Source organism: Mustelus asterias, chromosome 3, assembly GCF_964213995.1.
Source record: "Mustelus asterias chromosome 3, sMusAst1.hap1.1, whole genome shotgun sequence".
Taxonomy (NCBI): Eukaryota; Metazoa; Chordata; class Chondrichthyes; order Carcharhiniformes; family Triakidae; genus Mustelus; species Mustelus asterias.
Genome location: NC_135803.1, coordinates 129,433,331 through 129,454,668, shown reverse-complemented (window position 1 = coordinate 129,454,668; position 21,338 = coordinate 129,433,331). Strand labels below are relative to the sequence as shown.

The window sequence follows — 21,338 nt, the reverse complement described above, 5'->3', positions numbered from 1 at the left end:
TTTCCCTCTATATGTAGCATTAACTGTGCTGCTGGAATGAAGCCACTCAAACAACTGAGTGATTGACTTCCAGCTAGTTCATGAGATCAGGACGGTGTGTTACTTGCAACTCAAATTCAGTTGCCTGACTTTGGTGAGTTTTTGACAGTTCTCAGTTGGTTGGCTGAGGTGACGGAGTGCTAACTGAAGCCAAGTTACAGCCTAGAGAGGGGAAAAATTGACGTCTCCCAGCTCACCCAGCTTGAAATGTATTTCTGCTGGCAATTCACGGAGTTGTATTCATGCCCACTGTGGAGAAAGCACTCCTGAGTTAAGGTCATTAAATGGACAAGAAGCAGTATATGAAGTGGGGGTGGGTGGGACAGTTAAACGGAGAAGCTGGTGAAAGCTATTGTATGGCAATTCTCATATAACGATAAATTTGGATTTATTCTGAAAATAAACTGAAAAAAAAACAGCATTCCACAAAAAAAAAGCAGTTTTCTTTATTAAACAGCAACGGTGATATCAGAAAGAAATCTTTATTTAATGAATATATAAACAAGCTGGGCAACACTAAATATTTCTTGCACATTGATAACAATGTTTTGTACTTTATATACCTCTAAATGTCCACGAGATAATGATGTACAGTAACAGTTTTAAATCATGCCCATGGCGGTTAACCATACTCAAGGATTCCTTTTGGTACCATGTCAACATCTTCACTACATATCAACAGCAGAATCCATGACATGCCACAAACTCGAAAATAATAAGACTAGAGGTGTTACTAAAATCTGACAGAACATTTAAAGGCTACCAAGGGAATTACTGATCTACATATTCCAGCACATCACATTCAAACACCATTCTACACAATTACATCGCAGGTAAGCATTGTGTCAACATTTGTATGATCCGCTTGTAAACACTTATTTGAAAATTAAATCTTTAATCCACTTTCAAATGAAAGTCAAACTGAAATTGCGTGCTTTTGGATACACAAATCTCAAATACAAAAATTACTGTACAGAAATTGACACAGTATATAATACAGGCGTAATAACAATCAGAACACCAGTCAAGTTAATTATCTGAAAACAAGCCAAGAGAAAAGAGAATTTGTGTTAATGGTAATCTTTTTTTAACACTCAAAGCGAGATGTCTACCAGTGACGCATAAATAAAACATTACTGTCAGTTTGTCACAGTGTTTATTTTAACCAGAGTTCTATGCCAAAGTATCAAAAGAAAATATCTTGAAATTCTGTAAAACATGTAACGAGAAATGTCCTTTTTCATTTGGTAGAACAGTTTTCTTTTGCCCAGAAAGTCTTGTTTTGATGTCCTGATTTGAAGTTCATGTTTATGATCCATATTTCTATAATCTGGGAACAACATAATTCCCCCAATGCAATAACTGTTCCAAATTGGCACATTACATATAAATGATCTAACAGCTAAACATCATTGCATTTATGCATTTACTATGACATTTACTTAACATTAGGTCCTTGTGGTAAGAATTTCCTACTTCAAGTATTCAGTTGTACTATAGAACATAGAGAACTGCTTGTTAGGGCACTCAAAGGATCACAACCCCAATGTGACAACAATGTTACATACTACTTCTTGTTGCCTGCGTTCTCCAGGAGTGCAAAATATGCCAGATGTGCTGAACATATTCCAAAGAACTTTGCCCCCTTTACTGAAGAAAGCTCTGAGGTTTGGTTTCACTTAAAGCAGTAAAAAGTTTTCTATTGCATTTCCACTCAAAGCAGTGAAGTTCCTTTGCCATTGAGTATGATTATGCATTAAGAACTCAAAATTATACAAATGCACAAGTTGCCATACGTAGAAACCAGCTGCAAGATGCTGTTAAATTTCTTCTGGAATCTTTAATAATGGCATAAAGTACAACCATTACCATCAGAGAGCTTTGCTACATCAGCAAGAAAGAATTGCACACCAACTTTTGCTTCTTTTTCTTACTTGCTGACATGTGCTTTACATATAGCAATCCCAAGCTAGTGGGCCAGTTCCAGAATTGTAAATACTCTTCCATTTTAACAACACCTCTTATAAGTTGATCATCTAATGAACATATTCAGACGTACAGTACATTTTGTGAGGCACAGGTTTCTTTGTTCAGAAGGATAATCCTTGTCAACTGTTTGATAATTCTTTCACCTTTAAAACTGAACTTTTCATTACACAGAAGCTATGCTTTAGATTTAATATATTATCCACTAGAATGATTTTCTATTCTAAAAGTTCTTGTCGCTTTCCTGCCCACCTGGAAATTTAGATGCGAGTGTGGCTAAGGTACCAGAGAGTAAGGAAAGATTACCCGTGGAATTCCCTGAACCCATTGTAGCTGCTGAGCCTGCAGAAGTTGACAATAATGGGTTAAAAGCTAAAGCTGGGTATAAAAACTGCAAAGAATAGGAATCTCAAGAAGGTAGTCAAGGCAAAGCTGAACACCCACCTAATCATAACATAGGCTTTTCAGAGTACTGATTATTTCCCTCTTTCTTGATAGTAACTTTGAGGACCCTATTATTTCTGGAATGATATTCCAAATACTGTTAAGGTATACACAAATATAGTTGGATGAAAATTGGCTTTGAATCAATGGTGCAGTATTTAGTGGTGTAAATGCTGAATGGATTTTTCCTTTCTAATCATTTCGCAATGAGCTAGCACCATTTCAATACTACCTCCCTTTCTGCTGTATCAGGCTGCCTCTTCCAGCATTTTGATGACTTGCTCCAGGACATCAGGACAGAGATCTGAAATTCGTTGAAGCAAGTTGTCTGTGTACTCCTGTAGTGCCAGATTTTCCTTTTCTCCTCTCTCCAACTCCTCTGTTAGCTAGTAAAAACAACAATATATAGTTTAGATTTTGCACGCAAACGGCTACTTGGGACAAGCTGACCTTTATGTCTTATAGTGCTAATGAGCAATGTAACAGTCATTTGCTTCATGGCTGGAATGAGAATAGTAAATAACATTTGTGTGTTGATGTATTTCTTTTATAATAAACATCGCTCCAAATTTTACAATGGTTTCAAAGTGAAAATTAATGTAGCTTGTATATTTTGTTCCTTCTAAATATCATATATGGAACTTTAATTACTCCAAGGTTAAATATTCAGATATGTTTAAGCAAAGAAAGAATTGGCATACAGGGGGAATATATGTTATCATTGTTAGGTGCTTTTGGCATTTATTTTAATGGGACACCAAGGCCTTCAAATTTTGAATAAACTAAATAAACTGAAGAGGGCAAAAGCCCCAGTTTGGATGGATTACCTCCATGTATTTTGAAAGAATCTAACAAAAAGATAGCAGAAACATTACTACTCATATTTAATAATTTGTTGGAAAAGAGGACTGGTGGATAGCTAATGTACTTCCTATATTTAAGGGGGAGGATGGATAGAAATGGCCTGGGAATTATAGACTAATCAGCTTAACATCAAAGGTAGGAAAAATATTGGAACCTTCACTAAAGGAGAGAATAGAAAAACAGCCAGAAAAGCGAAATGTAATAATGAATAGTCAGCACGGATTTTAAAAAGGAAAATCTTGTTGACTAACTTTATTGAGTTTTTTGAGAAGGTAATGAAGAGAGTTGGCAATGGTAATGCAGTGGATGTAATTTATCTGGATTTTCAAAAGGCCTTCGATAAGGTGTCCTGTAATAGACTAATGAATAAGCTTAGAGAATGTGCAGTCAGGGGATAAGTGGCAGAACAGATTGGCTAGCTGGTTTCACAACAGAAAGCAGAGAGTGGGAGTAAAGGGTAATTATTCAGAATGGCAGAAGACGGGAAGTGGTGTTCTACAAGGATCAGTGCTGGGACCACTAACTTCAAAATTTACATCCACAAGTTGGGCGTTGGAATCAAAAACGCTATCAAAATAGTTGAGGATCATCAATACTGAGGAAGACTGCAACGAATTGTAGCGAGACATTAATGAACTTGCAGAATGAGCAAATAATTAGCAAATGAGTCCAACACATAAACATAAGGTAAGTACATTTTGGTAGGAAAAACAGGGAGGTTGCTTATTGCTTAGAAGATGCAAGTCTAGGTAGGTCCTGTCCCATATGCTCAAAGACTTGTGGGTCAGGAATTGGCCTGTTCAGTCACAAGATCCATGGATGAAACTCTTGACCCCAAGTAGAGCTCATCCCCGAATCAAGGGACAGTCAACAACAACGGGTTCCCCTTTATCCATTCTGCTTGTTACATCCTCAAAGGACTAATACATTTGTCAAACACAATAAACCTTTCACAAAACCATACTGACTCTGCTCGATTGTATTCTGATTTTCTAAATGTTCTGCTATTCTTCACTAATAACGGATTCCAACACTTTCCCAATGACAGATGTGAGGCAAACTGGTCTGTAAGTTTCTGCTTTCTGTCTCCTTTCTTTGTTGAATTGAGGTGTTACATAACAGGTTTTCCAATCTGCTGGGTTCTTCCCTGAATCTAGGGAGATTTGGAAGATTGCAGCCATTGCACCCACTGTCTCTGCAGCCATTTCTTTTAGGGCATAGGATAATTTAAAAATTAACATAGATATCCAAGGGAAAATGGAATAATAACTGGGCAGTAGTTTCAAGGATAAGATGCATGACTCTTCTCAGGGATTAGTGAGGACAAGAGAATTTTCAAGAAGGACATCTGGATTTGGAGTTTAAAAACAAAGATTGAAGTGGTTGTGTAAGAGGCCAATTCCTGTTGGGTTCAGTCAGGAGGGACATATCATGACTTTGACAGGATAGATGTGCTTGGAGCTATCTTATTGGAGTAGAGAACATCCAACAGATGGGGGAAAAGTAAACCTGATCAGTCATAATGAAAGAATGCAACACAGGAAGGAAATTATTTGCCAAAGTCATCAAGATTAGTGTTGGTGGAGTAGAAGAAAGCCAAAAATGTCATATTTTCTCTTTGGGAAGGTTAACAACTGTGCAGGAAAAAGCTGGAAAAGAAGAACAAAGAGTACAAGAAGCATGTGCTGTTGTGACAGGAAGACTGCAGTTCATGCTTCTTCTCAGTGAAGTTTAACTGGCAGCAGTAACAGTAAATTTCTAGAAACTGAGAGTAAATATAAAGTTAGCTTTGAATGCTACAGGCTGGCCAACAAATTAGGGGCTGGATTTTCACTAATGAGGTGGGAAATTTCCTACCTGGTGGACCCTTCTCCATTTAAATGGCCCCCACACAAACTACTTTTGCTCCACGGAGGTGGGGGGTGGGCTCGAATTTGGAAGTGGCCATGGAGATGTCCGAGTGTCAAGGGCTGGTTAGAAATGCAGGATGCGAGCTTGCCAATGGACACTCCAGCAGAAATTGTCGGCACTGTTTTTCGGCTGGGAATCCTGTAATCGGGTCCAGCCGGCCATTTTTCCCAGGCTTCTGAGTTGACCCCACTCTCTGGGCCCAGGTGTGCTCAGCAGACTAGAAACAGCAGGGTGGGAGGCGTCAGGTAACCACAATGTGGTATATGATAGAAGGAAATGAGTAGGGTGGAACACATTTTATGTCAGCTAGAGCAATATTAGTCACTTTGCTAAGATAGACAAGTGGATCAGAAGAAAAGAGAGAGTAGCTGGCTAGGCAAGAATCTGAAAAATATCTCAAAGAGCACTCCAATTGGCTGACTTGAGATGCCTTGTCCATCTCACCACATATTCAGGTGAGAAAATCATGAGTTCACCACCTGTGATTTTCTGATTCACACTGTTGGCTGGCCAGGTATTTTACCCCGGGCAAAGGATTAAATCAATATAACGTGAATAAAGATACAAGTCATCTACAGAATAGACTATATTCCAAGGGAAAGGAAATTACACAATGGTCAAGAGTCCAGTATTTAATGAATGAATGTGATTAATGCTATTTCAATTCTAAATATAAGCATGCCCCCAACACAGTAGGCACCAAGTTGACACAGCAGAATCAAGTCTCAGAATGTCCATTCTGTTATTAAGAAGAAAAATGAGTAAAGTGTTTTCAGGGTTGCTGTTTGATGCAAAATTCCCACCTGGGTAAAAATAACAAAAACATTTATAAAACAGCAGGGATGGGAATGAACGTATATACTCTAGTGTGGCATTTCCAAAGGGAAATGCAATCTCAGCTGTGCTTCTGTGTTTTTAATGCAATCGTCTCCACACCACCATCACGGTACCTTCACTTCTCTAAGAAACGTGAATACTATTAACACAAAAATGAAATCCCACCATAGTTGAAACTGTCCTTTTCAAGAACTTTTAAAAATTAACTTATTGCACATTCAAGTTTCATCCTTTCAAAGTTTACTTTAGAAATTTACCGCAAGAAACTACAAAAGGTCGTGAATGTAGCCCAATCCATCATGCAAACCAGTCTCCCATCCATTGACTCTGTCTATACTTCCCACTGCCTCGGCAAAGCAGCCAGCATAATTAAGGACCCCACACACCCCGGACATTCTCTCTTCCACCTTTTTCCAAAAGATACTAAAATCTGAGGTCACGTACCAACTGACTCAAGAGCAGCTTCTTCCCTGCTGCCATCAGACCTTTGAATGGACCTACCTTGCAATGGATTGATCTTTCCCTACACCCTAGCTATGACTGTAACACTACATTCTGCACTCTCTCGTTTCCTTCTCAATGAACGGTATGCTTTGTCTGTATAGCGCACAAGAAACAATACTTTTCACTATATGTTAATTCATGTGACAATAATAAATCAAATCAAACTTTGATACCAATGCAGGAAGAACAGTAAGTATAAAAATTCTGCCATCGATGCCCAGCATGACGTTTCAAAGCCATCTACGAAACAAAATAATTAAAAGGGCACTAATGAAAACCTTCTCTTCAACACATGGCTTTATTGAACATTTTAACCTTCCTTAAATGGAGGAATGCAATGATTAGTGACCTCAATAACCCAACTGAATTGCAAGGCCAGTGGTACTTGTGACTACTTATTTTTTATGACTTCGTTAACAAACAATTTCTCTACCCAATTTGCTCAGTTTTATGAGACTGCTTGATCAAATTTCATTTTAATATTTCTCCAAGTCTTACTTATATGTTAATCTACCCCTCTTCAGAATCTAAACATTTTTAAAAGTATATTATGCAGAGAAACGCGACACTGTTATGATTGCAATTTGAATTACTATTTCGCTTTGGTTCAGCTAAGGCATTACAATGTTCTGAAGTTACATAACCCACTTTTCCAATATTCAAATTACACCATTGCCTTTCAAACTATTAAACAATAAATTTGTATTCAAATATCAAGTGGACCATTTACCCAGAACATTTACTGAGCCCCGCTAAATCTTTGCCCATATATTTGTGAATCCAAGATGATTAAAGACCTCCTGACAAATTTAATTACTTTTTGTTAAAGCACAATAATCCTGCTTGCTTTTCATAAAGATTCATTATTTTGGTCCTAAAAATAAAATATGAATCAAAATAAATGATCTATATTTCAACAGGCGCAATCATCTTAAACTGGGCACACTTAAGCGCACTTTCATTACCACATACTTCACGTTCCATAAAGTATCTGTTTTGTGATGACCTCAGTTCTGAAGCAAAAGCCCCTCCCCTGTTACATGTGGCCAACAAATGTTGCTTTGAACATGTGTCCAGATACCAAAAATCCAGGAACAGCATTTGAAGAAACAGCTTACCCTATTTCTAATAAGACACACATGGCACCTGAAGAAAAGACTAAATATTGATAGGATAAATTAGCTTAACAAAACAGAATAGTATTATTTTATTGTTTAAAACGGAGTTTCCAACCGAGCTATGGTATTAAGGATGTCTCTATCTAAGAGTCCCAGCAGGCATTCTCTCTGTATGAATTCCAGAACCAAATGATCGTATCATAACTTGTCATCTCAGAAATACTGCCTCAATTCCATTCTTTCTTCCCCTGTGGTTTATTTGTTGTGTCTGTGATCAAAGGAAAAAATGCTTTTTCTCAATTACTTATTTTTCTTGATGTGATTAGATTACTGCAAAAGTAGCAATTCAAAGACTTGACTTCTAATTATTATTCTTTGTGTCACCTTAAGCTAGCCCTGTGGTATTTAATTTAATAATGCAACATACTGAAACAGGGAAGCATATCCAAAACCCATGTTTTTGATGTGGATTTATATCTGATGCTTTTGACAGCCATGAATAACAAAAATTCTGCCAATATGTTTTTCATCACATTCTAATATAGTACAACGGCACAATTAAACCGAGGTTTTACAGAACTTTGGAGGACATGATGACACAGTAGGTTAATGCACTGTCCTTTCACCTCTTGGACCTACGTTAGATTCCAGCCTACACTGATGGCATGAATATCAGATGCCTTTGCGAAATTAGTTTGGAAATTTTAATCTAGTTCCCAGTGATATGACCCGACAGCAAAATCTGCCTAAGTTAATGATATTTTTGAATCTTACTCAGAGAGGCCACCTGTAGACACTGGTGTGCCTGGGGTTGAGGAGAAGTGGCTAGGTTTTGTAGAGGAAAAGCAAGCCTGTACCTAAACCACACACCAAAAATAGAAGATTATTCGATTCCTAGCTATAAATATATATATATATATATTATATATATATATAATTTGGAGAACAAATTACTTATAAAAACCACAAAAATATATTTTTTAAATTCTGGAAACAGTTTTGCAAAATTTTCTCTCAAACTCCGGGCATTTTGTGCTTTTGATCTCTTTGGATTCAAGTAGCAGAAAATTACGTGTAACCTTGCTTTAGCTGCATGGGAATTTTGAGGAAAATCATCATTTGGCATTAAATCCATCTGCTCTGGGATTGATCCACTGGACGGTCTTCCCCATTTTGCATCATCCTTTGCATTCTTTTTACTAATTGCCCAGCTATATTAACACAGCGGGTTTCTGGGGGAATCTACAAAACTTACAAGGTTGGTGCTTTCCTAAATATGCTGTATTTTGGAAACATGCTAATGCCTGTTAAAACATCACCATCCATCAGGTTCAGGTGTAGGGGTCCAGATCTGGAACCTTACACTGTCTCTTCTCAGGATCCTCAATGCTGTCAAATTGGCGATCAACGTCAAATGGACTGCTCAAGACAAGAGTTGGGCCTCTGATTACAATCATTGTGCCCAGAACTCATTGCGAAAACAACTAAGCATTCTTGTTCACGGTTCATTGGGGTATTAGTTTCGTTCTTCCTGTCATGGAACACAAAGTTAGAAACCAGATTCAATCACTGAAAATGGCCCAGCTTGTTTTGATATACAAAACCTTGAAAACAGATGTTATGTCTTTTTAGGTAACTGAGGAAGGGATAGAGCCAGTCAATTCAAATACACGTTTCAGTATGAATGTTTGATTGGAGACTCTTTTTGAGTTCAAGAAAAACAACTAGATTTCCTTTGTCCTTGTCATGTCAAAAAATATTCTTAGCCTGTCTTGCTTAAACTGAAGAATCCTGCTGAAGGTAGCCATGACAGAGAGATAGGTTGGAGAGACTCTGTGGACAGTAAGCAATAAATCATGAAGTAAAGATAACATTCCGAGCCACGGGCTCAACATTTACCTGGACAATAGAATAAAATGTATTGCATTGGCAACCCACTTTCCCCCTTGCCGGAGATTCAGCTTCATAGACACCAGCAACTTGGCACGATCTCTTCATCCCTCTTCTGTTCAGTCCAGTTTACAACGCAGTTTTATGCAGTGGATGCAACTTCAATTACATTTTATCTTCTGAAGGAGGATATTAACTTATAACTACTGGGAATCCAATTTAATCCGTTTGGTAGTTAATAGCCAGAGTCCTGATCTAGTCAAGTTTATTCTACTGCCTTCCAGAATTGAAAAAGATCATGAGGACACACGATATGGCTGGCAAACCAAAACACTCTAATATGGTTTCTGCATTAGATCCTTGGGCTCAGTACAAGTGGTTTTGATGTGGGAAGGAAAGGAAGATTCTGGGCCACAGAGAGCGAGTGCTAGCCGATGGGAGAGATCTAAGATCCTGAATCCAAGAAAAACAAGTAGATTAAAAACCTAGAATGCTGCTATTAGTTATTATTACCTTAATAAATGCTGAAGCTACTTGGTTTTTTAAATGTTGTTGCCAAAGCTGCTGGCAAACTTTGTAAGCAGAAGAAACATGCATTAGTCGCAAGTCATTGTGCTTGTCAGTAATGGGGAAAGGTTACCTGCAATTAACGCAGTTTTAAATATATTTCTTCCGTGTCACTTCACACACAAGGTAGTTCAACTGGAAAAATCAGAGGGTTACATTTCTCTCCACGTACTCGTACAAGCAGTATAACTGGCATTAAATGAACATGTTAACCCAATCAGATGCACAATCACATCAAATCCATTGAATAATCTCTATATTTGCACTAGAAAAGTTAAATCAACAAATCATGGTGCTTAATACTTTTTCTAAGTGCTGGGTACCTCATTGCTCATCAATCGGATTTTTACTCCCTGGATAAGATCACTCTTATTAAGCTGAGTTCCAGGTACACATGTTTAGACATTGGACAGAATTCTCCAATCTCGTACGCCCCACCACCGACAAGAGAATATGGCGCTCAGCCAAATCTCCATTCACAGCAGCGGGACTGGAGAATCCAAGCCGCGGGCAAGGTCGGAGAATTCCAGCTATTGTTTTTGACGCTTCTTTAGATTTTGTAACTAATTTACAATTGTTCCTGGTGACCAATTTATTAAGACGAAAGATCAAATGATTCAATTTGTTTTCCCTATCCATGCACCTTGACAGAAGGCAACACGTGGCTTTAATACTAATCTGAGCATTACCACATAGTTTGCAGTGGGATGACTACACATTTATGTTGACTTTTGCCAAGGTTCAAACCTGTGACTAGCCCTTTCCAACCCAAAATTGGTCCATCACATCCCACTGAAAATTCTCAGAGTGGTTAACCAAATCCCACAGAGCGTAATGGAAATTCCTAGAATGTCTCAGGGGTGAACAGATGTAAACCACAGCAGCATTAGACTGTTTCAGATACGCTCAACATATTGATTGGTCGAACTTCAATTAATATTCAAGTTTTTAGTTGTGTGGCCAGAGCAAAATCACTTCGATATTAACCTAATTAGATTAAAATGCAAAATGTGGAGATTATTTGAGTGTTTGATGGTAAATGCACTGCATGGGATGCAGTAAATCCAACAGACCAGGATGACACTGCTTTAGATCCGAGAATCCTACAGTGCAGAAGGAGGTCATTCGGCCCATCGAGTCTGCACCGACCACAATCCCATCCAGGCCCCATCCCCATAATTCCATGCATTTACCCTAGTTAGTCCCCCTGACACCAAGGGGCAATTTAGCGTGGCCAATCCACCTAACCTGCACATCTTTGGACTGTGGGAGGAGACCGGAGCACCTGGAGGAAACCCACACAGACACGGGGAGAATGTGCAAAATCCACACAGACAGTGACCCAAGCTAGGAATCGAATCTGGATCACTGGCACTGTGAGGCAACAGTGCAAACCACTGTGCTGCCCCACTTTGTAGAGCTTGATCTCACCATGATGGGAACATAGCCTGATTTTCACTTCCCGGAACAACCTCCATAAATGTCTCCAAAATTGAACTCCGGTTCGGAGACTTGGGCCAGATACGAGGGACTTATCTGGATACTTATCCAGGAAATGTTACACAGTTGAATACTTAGTCTAACGCAGTGATTAGCTAGTGTAACTGAACAGAGCACCACAATGAACCTCCTAAAGCACCACCCCATCCCGACCATGCAATTATCCCCCTAACTACCCGATTAACCCCCGACAACCTCTCCGACCAACCCAACTACCATCTGATCCGACCAGACTAATGATCCCAACCAACTACCTACCTATGCACCCAGCTGCTCACCCACCCAACCACCTGCCCAATCATCCAACTGCTCATCCACCCACTCACTCACCCACTCATCTATTCACCCACCCACTCGCCCATTCACTCACCCACTCGCCCATTCATCCACCCACTCGCCCATTCATTAACCTATTCATTGAAAGATGAGATATTTAAAAACTTAGTGGAATACAGCAGCTACTGTTGTAAAAACGGAGTGTATTTGCTTCGTCCACTGGCTCTCCTACACTCAACTTCACTCACATGTGTTCCGTGTGAAAGCCTTTCCTGGTCCACTTCTGCTTCAACCAGGATCAGAAGACCTGAGTAGCATCATCGGATTGTAGAAACTATGCAGACATTGGCAATATGTTCACCATTGACACTGACTGTAAAATCTGGACCTAGGAATAGTGACCAGAGTTCTTGTACATCATCAGGATTCCTGTGAAAGAATGGTTGGGGAAAGATTTGGCTTCGCCAATGGGTCTTCTCCAACAATGATCAAATATTCATTCTTCCAAAGAGAGCCATGGAGGCTGAGTCACGAAATATATTCAAGGCTGTGTTAATTTACAAGGGAGTTAAGGGTTATGGGAGCAGGCTGGATAGTGGAATTAAAGGCCACGATCTGGCCAAGCATGATGTTATTGAATGGGGAGGCATGCTCAGTGAGCTGTACGGCCTATCTGCTCTTTGATCTAATGATCACATGGGGGGGATTCTCCCAGCCTACTGCAGCCCTAAACCCTAAAGGGACAATCCTTTAAAACAAAGGTGGAGGAATTTCTTCAGCCAGAGAGTGGTGAATCTGTGGAACTCTTTGCCACAGAAGGCTGTGGAGGCCAAGTTATTGAGTGTCCTTAAGACAGAGATAGATAGGTTCTTGATTAATAAAGGGATCAGGGGTAATGGGGAAAAGGCAGGGGAATGGGGATGAGAAAAGTATCAGCCATGATCCTAATTCTGCACCTATGTCTTATGGATCAGTGACAGAGGGAGTGAAGCCAGCGATCAGACTGGTCATCTGGGTGGGGGCAGGGGTTGGCCTGCCGGAGGGAGGATCGGGGCTGCGGAAATGGGGGAGAAACGGCGGGCCAGTGATTGAACTGGCCAGCAATCGGGAGGCTGGCAGTGCAGGCCACTGTGCTCAGTGCAGGAATCCAGCAGGAATAGGCCCCACCCACAGGTTTTTCCACGTGAATCTCGCTGTGCACTCTGCAGTGTACAGAGTGTGGGAGATTCATTTTGAAAATCCCGCTGAAAAAACCAGTGGGATTTACTCCAGTTTTTAGGCGAATTTGACACTTCGAATTTTTTGGGAGAATCCCATCCATGATCTTACTTTCATGCCACTCTGTTACAGGTTTAACACATGGCTGCTTGGCCAAGCTAGCAAGAGACTGCTGAAATAATTTATTTTATTCATTCATGGGATGTGGGTGATGTTCGCAAGGCCAGAACTGATTGACCATCCTTAACTGCCCCCAAGAAGAGGGTGCTGAGCTGCCTTCTTGAACTACTGCGGTCTGCGTGGTGATGGCACTCCTATATTGCTGTTAGTTACGGGGGGGACCTCCAGGAATTTGACCCGGAAACTGTGAAAGAACTGCAAATATTTCCATGTCAGGGTCATGACTTGGAAAGGTCATGGTGTTACCATACACCAACTACTTGTGTTCTTCAGAGTGGTAGAGGTGGCAGGTTTGGGAGGTGTTGTCAAAGTAGCCTTGGTGAGTTGCTGCACTGTATCTTGTAGATGATGCACAGTGCTGCTAAGATGTTTAATAAATGTGTAAGATAGTAGATGAGGTGCCAGTTAATTGAGTTGCTCTGCCCTGGATGGTGTTGAGATTCTTCAGTGTTGCTGGTGCTGTACTCATCCCGGAAAGTGCAGAATAAGCCATCGTATTCCCAGTGTCTTGCAGATGGTGGAAAGGTTTTGGGAAACAAGTGATGAATGGCTCACCCAGAATACCCAACCTCTGACCGATACTTGTAGCAACAATATTTATGTAGCTAGTCAACAACAACCCCGAGGGTATCAACAGTAGGGGATTAAAAAATGGTAATTCCGTTGAATGTCATGGGGAGGAGGTTAGACTCTCTCTAATTGGAGATGGCCAATATCTGGCACTTGTGTGGTGCAAATATTACTCATTACTTAGAGGAGTCCAAGCCTGGACGTTGTCCAGATGTTACTGCATGTGGACACAGGTTGCTTCATTATCTGAGGAATTATGGATGGAACTGAACACAGTGCAACCATCAGTGAACATCCACAGTTCTGAGTTTATGATGGACATTGATGAATAAGCTGAAGATGGTTAGGCCAAGGGTCCTACCCAATGAAATCATACACCAGGGCTAAGATAATTTACATAAGAACAGAAGAACTAGGAGTAGGCCACTTGAACCTGCTCTACCATTCAATAAGATCATGGCTGCTCTTTTCGTGAACTCAGCTCCACTTCCCCGCCCGCTCACCATAACCCTCAATTCCTTTACTATTCAAACATTCATCTATTCTTGCCTTAAAAACATTCAATGAGGTAGTCTCAACTGCTTCACTGGGCTGGGAATTCCACAGATTCACAACCCTTTGGGTGAAGAAGTTCCTCCTCAGCTCAGTCCTAAATCTGCTCCCCCTTATTTTGAGGCCATTCCCCTAGTTTTAGTTTCACCTGCCAGTGGAAACAACCTCCCTGCTTCTATCTTATCTATTCCCTTCATAATCTTATATGTTTCTATAAGATCTCCCATCATCCTTCTAAATTCCAATGAGTATAGCCCCAGTCTACTCAGTCTCTCCTCATAAGCCAACCCTCTCAACTCCGGAATCAACCTAGTGAATTTCCTCTGCACCCCCTCCAGTGCCAGTATATCCTTTCTCAAGTAAGGAGACCAAAACTGTACACAGTACTCCAGGTGTGGCCTCACCAGCACCTTATACAGCTGCAACATGACCTTGCTGTTTTTGAACTCCATCCCTCTAGCAATGAAGGACAAAATTCCATTTGCCTTCCTAATTACCTGCTGCACCTGCAAACCAACTTTTTGTGATTCATGCACAAGGACACCCAGGTCCCTCTGCACAGCAGCATGCTGCAATTTTTTACCATTTAAATAATAGTCCATTTTGCTGTTATTCCTTCCAAAATGGATGACCTCACATTTACCAACATTGTACTCCATCAGCCAGACCCTTGCCCACTCACTTACACTATCTATATCCCTTTGCAGACTTTTACTTCCAACAACCACAGCCATCTTCTTTTGCACTTGGTATGATTCCAGCTAGCAGAGAATTATCTGCCCACGATTCCCAATGACTTCAATTTTAATAGAATTCCCTGATGCCATGCTCAGTAAAATACTGCCTTGATGCCATCTTAATTCTGGAATTTAGCTCTTTTATCAATGTTTGGACCAAGATTGTACTGATGTCTGGACTCAAAGGGAACCTAAGGGAAGAGCAGCTAAGTGCCACTGAATAGCCCTGTTGATGGCACATTCCATCACCTTGCTGCTGACTGAGAATAGAGTGATGGGACTGGAATTGAACCAGCTGCTTTGTGGACAGGACAGGCCTGGGCAATTTTCTACTTTGGCAGGTAGAGGCCAGTGCTGTAGCTCTACTTGAATAGCTTGGCAAGAGGGATAGCTAGTTCTGGGGCACATGTCTTCAGCAATACCGTCAGAGTCTTTGCTGTATTCATTGCTCTCAGCCATTTTATTTTGTTATCATATGCAGTAAACTGGACTGACTGAACAACAGCTTGTGATAGATGGGACTCCAGGAGGAGACTGAGATGGATCATCCACTTAGTGCCTGACTGAAGATGGTTGCAAGCTTCAGCTGTGTCTTTTGCATTCAAGTGTTGGGCTCCCCATCATTGAGGGTGATGGCGTTCATGGGAATCTTTCTCCTGTTAGTTGTTTAATTGTACATCATTTATGACCGGATGTGACAGTTCTGCAGAGCTTTGATGTGATCCACTGGTTGTGGGATCACTTAGCTCTGTTTACTACATACTTCTTCCACCATTAGAATGCATGTTTTCCTGCGTCGTTGCTTCACCGCAGTAGCAGCATATTGTTTGGTATGTCAGGTGCGCTCGCTCTTTCATGTGCCTCATTGAACCAAGTTTGATAGTGATGGGTAGAGAGTGAGGCACATGTGCCGAGCCTCAAGATTATAGTGTGTGGTGGAATATCATTTTCTAATTCCTAGATCTTTTCTGAACTTATTCCATTTAGCACAGTGGTAGTGCCACAAAACACGTTGAAGGGTGTTGTCAGTGTGAAATGGGCACTTTGTCTCCACAAGGACTATGCAGTGGTCACTTGTACCAATATTGCCACAAACAAATGCATCTGTGGCTGGAAATTTGGTGAGGATCAACAGATTTTTCTCCTTGTGTTGGTTCTCTCACCACCTGCTTCAGAGCCAACCTGACAGCTATGTTCTTCAAGACTCATTCAGTAGAGTTGATACCAAGCCACTCTTGGTGACAAACAGTACTTCTTCAGTACTTCTTCCAAGTGGTGTTCATTTATGAATATAAATTCAACAATACAGGATAATATTCAAGAAGCAGAAGTTGTGTCTCTGTGATTGCTTGTCTCTTCCACTAGAAGAAAAGACTTGGGGCAGCAGGTAAGCAGTGGGGAGCTCAGGGGAAGGTCCTGTGTTGATATTACAGATGGGTTAGATGAATTTTCATGGTCCATTTTGTATGCTCATGTACTGTGTTGATTTTTTTTCTCAAAACAGAATTACGCTTTTATTTTAGGCCATATAATATTCCAGGCTTTTGCTTTGGGATTTGCCACAATTAGCACATTTCTAATTCTCTGTTCCAATTGGGTCAGTTTGCAGAATCAGAGCCAAAGAAACTTTTTTATTTTTTGGCCTCATAAGTCCTTGTTAGTTGCAATTGCTTAATCCAGCTACTTTAAGTACTCCCTCACAGCATGAACACATTCACCATCTAGCACTTCATTCATTTAGAATTGTAAAATACCATTGTTACTATTTTTCAACTCTGTGCTACTGTGTCAAAAATCCAGACACTGGTTGCTAAGGACACTAAAATTCTAATAATGCAGATCAAGGCAAAGTGACATAAAACCATCAATTTTCCAAATGCTCAGCAAGAGCAAGGACGTAGAGTACAATTTTAAGTGAGTGATTTCATACAGGGTATGGGGGGGAAAAGCGATTATAAGAGTAGTGAGCTTTTGAAAGTAGACCAAACCACTCAGGTGGTCCTGTAAATCCAATATTTGGCAGTGGGGAGACCAGAGATTTAGGGAGGCATATCTTATGTGGCAAGACTGAAGTGGAATTCTTTTGGCCCATCTTCTGTTGGGAGTGCCATGGCAAGTTAATGCATTCCTGGTATTTCCATAAGAGGATTATTCCCTTCCAAATTTGTTTCTTTTAGCTAAGAGAAAAATATAAAAGGCATTTTCACTTTTTCTGCTTTCCCTCAGTCTGAAAGTGGCAGTTAAAGAAGAAAAGCAACAAGGCTTTACATTATTGCACAGTTTGGTTAAGGTTCCTGGGTTTAATATCCTGTTATGCAAACCAAATAATCCACATTCATTTAATATATATTTGTAAATTCATACCAAATTTCACTTAATATTTGGGAAAGATTTGGTCATAGGTAGTTACGTTTCAGGTTATTTATCAGTATCACAAGCAGGCTTACATTAACACTGCAATTAAGTTACTGTGAAAACCCCCTAGTCGCCATACCTCGGCGCCTGTTCGGGTACACTGAGGGAGAATGTAGCAATGGCCAATGCACCTAACCAGTACGTCATTCGGACTGTGGAAGGAAACCGGAGCACCCGGAGGAAACCCACACGGACGCAGGGAGAGCGTGCAGACTCCACATAGACAGTGACCCAAGCCGGGATTCGAACCCAGGTCCCTGGCGTTGTGGAGGCAGCAGTGCTAACCACTGTGCCACCAGTTAAACTCTAGACAACAAACTGGAGAACGATGGATGAAGATCAATTTGCTCATGGAACAAAAAGTAAATCTTGCTTTTGTAACATTCAACGATGTTAACATACAAGATAACATATAACAGAGCAAGTCCTGCCACTAACCAAATTTACTTTGTTTTTTTTGCGGGGGGAGGGTTCTCTGAGACATTTTTGTTGCTGAATTTGAGATCCCAAACATTGTTTCACCACAACACACAATTCATAAAAGAGACCACAGACTTCCCTTCAGTGTCTCTCGTTCGCACCGAAATCTGAAGAGAAACTAAACCTTCTGCTGTCTGCTTCCAGGCCCCTGCACAATAAGCAACCGCAGCAAATGCCTAAAACAGCATTAAAATCTGCGTCTACACTCCTCGGACTAATGAGAGCAAACATGCTTAATTTCGTGACTTGACAATTGGCATTTTAACAACACAGGGCCATGTGCATGTGGAAAGTCCAGCTTTCATGTAACTGCAGTCCATCAAAATGCACCCCATGTCACCTGAAACTGCTTTTCATAAAAGTTTCACATAAAAAGTTTATCAGTCAAACATCTTTAAGTGGAGCAGGAATTATAAAATCCCCCTCGTTTTTTTTTCCCCCTTTTAAACTGTCCCAACACAATGACAATGTAACAAATATAATGGCTAAATGAAATAAAGATGGAAATTGCTGTTCTGACTCTTCAAGCTGCCAGCGCAGTTTGAAAATTAGTAAATGAGACGACCTGGTAATAAATTGTTGGCCAAGGCTTTTTTCTTATTAACGTGACATGCCATTTACCCTTATGCAAGGGACTAATTAGGAGTCTACAAGAACATCAAGGTTTCAAAATCTCTGGTTTTTAATAACACAGTGTGCCTGTCTGCCATCTGGGAGTGGCCTAGGTTCCCTTCAACAGCAGGCACTGCCCTAGGGTAATAGCAAGTACAGACAGGAAGTCCAAGATGTGAACACTGTTGCATGTGTGACCCTATACACAGTGAGCCACGCTCTCCCAGATTTCTAATCAAATGGCAGGAATCTTATTAGGAAGTTGTTATGCTCTATTTGCCCTTGCCTGTGGCTTGTCTACTTTACTCAACTCCTGCTGGGACATTTGTGGTTATAGATGGCCACAATATATGAGCTGCATCTTCAAATTGACTGGCAAACGTGCTGCGGATTGTAACTTACAATGACACGGCTTTAACTGCTAAGTGCAAATGAGCTATGCCTCCTCTCTGCTGACATATTTTAAAGTCTGTGAGTTGTGATCATTGAGCCTATTAAAGCAACAATGTGGTAGCAACTACTTCAATGTGTTTTCAACATGTTTAAGTGACTAAACACATTTTCAACAATGTATTTTTGTGAAATGTCATCCTATAAGGCTATGAAGCAGATGACAGACAACATAACCAAATACTGAACTCCTTCCTTCTCGCACCAAAATATTAAACTCGGCTTTGGTCTGCAACAATTAAAATCTTTTACGTTCAAATACTTTCTGTAAAAACCTTCAGGAATGTGGTAAATTGTTACTTACAATCTTGGCCAAGCACCTTAAATGCAGCAATTAAAACCTTTACAGTTAACTGCCCGAGGAGATACAGTACCATACTTTTGTAGTTTTCCTACTATACATTCAACTAATCATGTTGAAATGTCCTAAACTTATAATCATTACCACATTAATATCGCAGAAAGACTGTGTGTTTGAAACATATTCATGCTCCCACTTCATAAGGAAAATGATTTTCTCTCTAATAAAACTATTTTATCAAAACTTTTACTTACAATAATGAGGATTTGAGATTTCTAATATTTAATTCCAAAAACACAAAACATCAAACTCCAAGCATTAAACATTTAATCCCTTCCTTCCAAAATAGCTGCTGGCTGCAAAATGAAGCAGATGCTGGTTAACGAATATTCTACCCAACAAAAAAATGCTATTGTGCATGTGGACTGCAGCGTTTCAAGAAGGCAGCTCACCGCCATCTTCTCAAGGGCAACTAGGGATGGGCAATAAATGCTGACCAGCCAGCAACGCCCATGTCCCACGAATGAATAAAAAAACATCAGCTTTTGTTGGGAGGGTAAAAGGATTTAGTGGAAGCTTTTTCAAGAAATTTATTTTCTTTGGATGTCGGCACACAAACTAAGCCATTGACATTGCCCATCCCTAGCTGTGCTGCAATTGAGTGGCTAGCTAGGCCACTTCAAAAGACAGTAAGAGTCAACCACATAGTCTAACGCTTGAGTCATAAGTAGGTCAGACATTGGTGGGAGTAGTAGTTTACTGTCCTTGAAGGACATTTTTTCTGATGTAACTCACGAATACGGGAAGGCGCATCAACAATTTTGTTTTCAAATCACCAATAAACATCTTTTTAATATTCACAAACAAGGCAATTGTTTTTGTCAGCCGTAAGAGATGCGTAACAGATCAGAAATTTACCTTTAAAAAACAAAATCCAAATTTTTCCTTGCATAAGTTTCTGGGGAGTTGGGGGAGGGGATGTGCAACGTAAGCAACAATCATTGTCCATTGACATTCCTGTGTTGATGGGCTAAGATCAGCTTCCATCTGGTCTTAATTCTGCCACTGGTAACAATGCCGTGGAAAGAAAAAGTATCAGATAACTGGTTATTAATAGAATTGGCCACCAGCCTACTGCCTGACCAGAGCATCACTGGTGAGTTCCTTATTTCCAGTTCTCGGAGATATTGCACAATTGCATGCTATTACCAATCCCACTCAGGCACTAACCACCAATACCCTCGACAGTAGCAGTTTTTGCTGGGTGTAACAATATCATTCATTGACTTAAAAATAAACTATGGGATAATTTTGCGAGGGCCCGCTCCTGTGTGGAGCTTCATGAAGAATTAGACTACAATGCTGTGGTCCCTCTGTTCTACAAGAGTTCCATGCCAGGTGTGTGGAGTTCCATGCCAGATTGGTAGATTTAGATTAGGTATGAGCATCAAAGGATATGGATCAAAGCTCAGTAAATGGAGTTGAGGTACAGTTCAACCACAATCTAACTGAATGGTTAGGGTGTTGTCATGAACAAGACCATAGTCTATAGATGGTGAACCAACTCCAGAACGCTGCAATTCTACAAGACCCACATTGGTCAGCTTCTGCAACATATTCACCTCAATGGTTAACGGTGGTACAATGTCTGAAGAAAGCCTGAAAACAAGAGCTTGACACCACCCCTCCCACCCAACAAGTGGTCAAGGGCAAAAGGTAAAGAGATTAATTTCCCAAACCTACAGTAAAATGGGCAAAGACTAAATTCACTTATTTTATGAACTGCTGCACCCAACAAGATCCACAAAGGTTGGTTGTCTTTTCTGCCGTTCTGGACAGCAGTCACGAAAACCATGTTGAAGTTTGCAATTTCAGAGTACTTGGAGA

At 40.4% G+C, this 21,338-nt stretch overlaps 1 protein-coding gene across 1 annotated transcript in view; it reads right to left on the bottom strand.

The window, feature by feature from the left end:
* Positions 1-473: 473 nt before the first annotated feature.
* The window catches only part of LOC144491587 (ERC protein 2), a 764,742-nt gene continuing 743,877 nt past the window's right edge, over positions 474-21,338 (bottom strand). Inside the window, exon 20 of the mRNA XM_078209614.1 lies at positions 474-2,855. Within this exon, the coding sequence (XP_078065740.1) occupies positions 2,718-2,855 (138 nt within the window). The 3' untranslated portion in view covers positions 474-2,717. The remainder of the gene's footprint in view (positions 2,856-21,338) is intronic.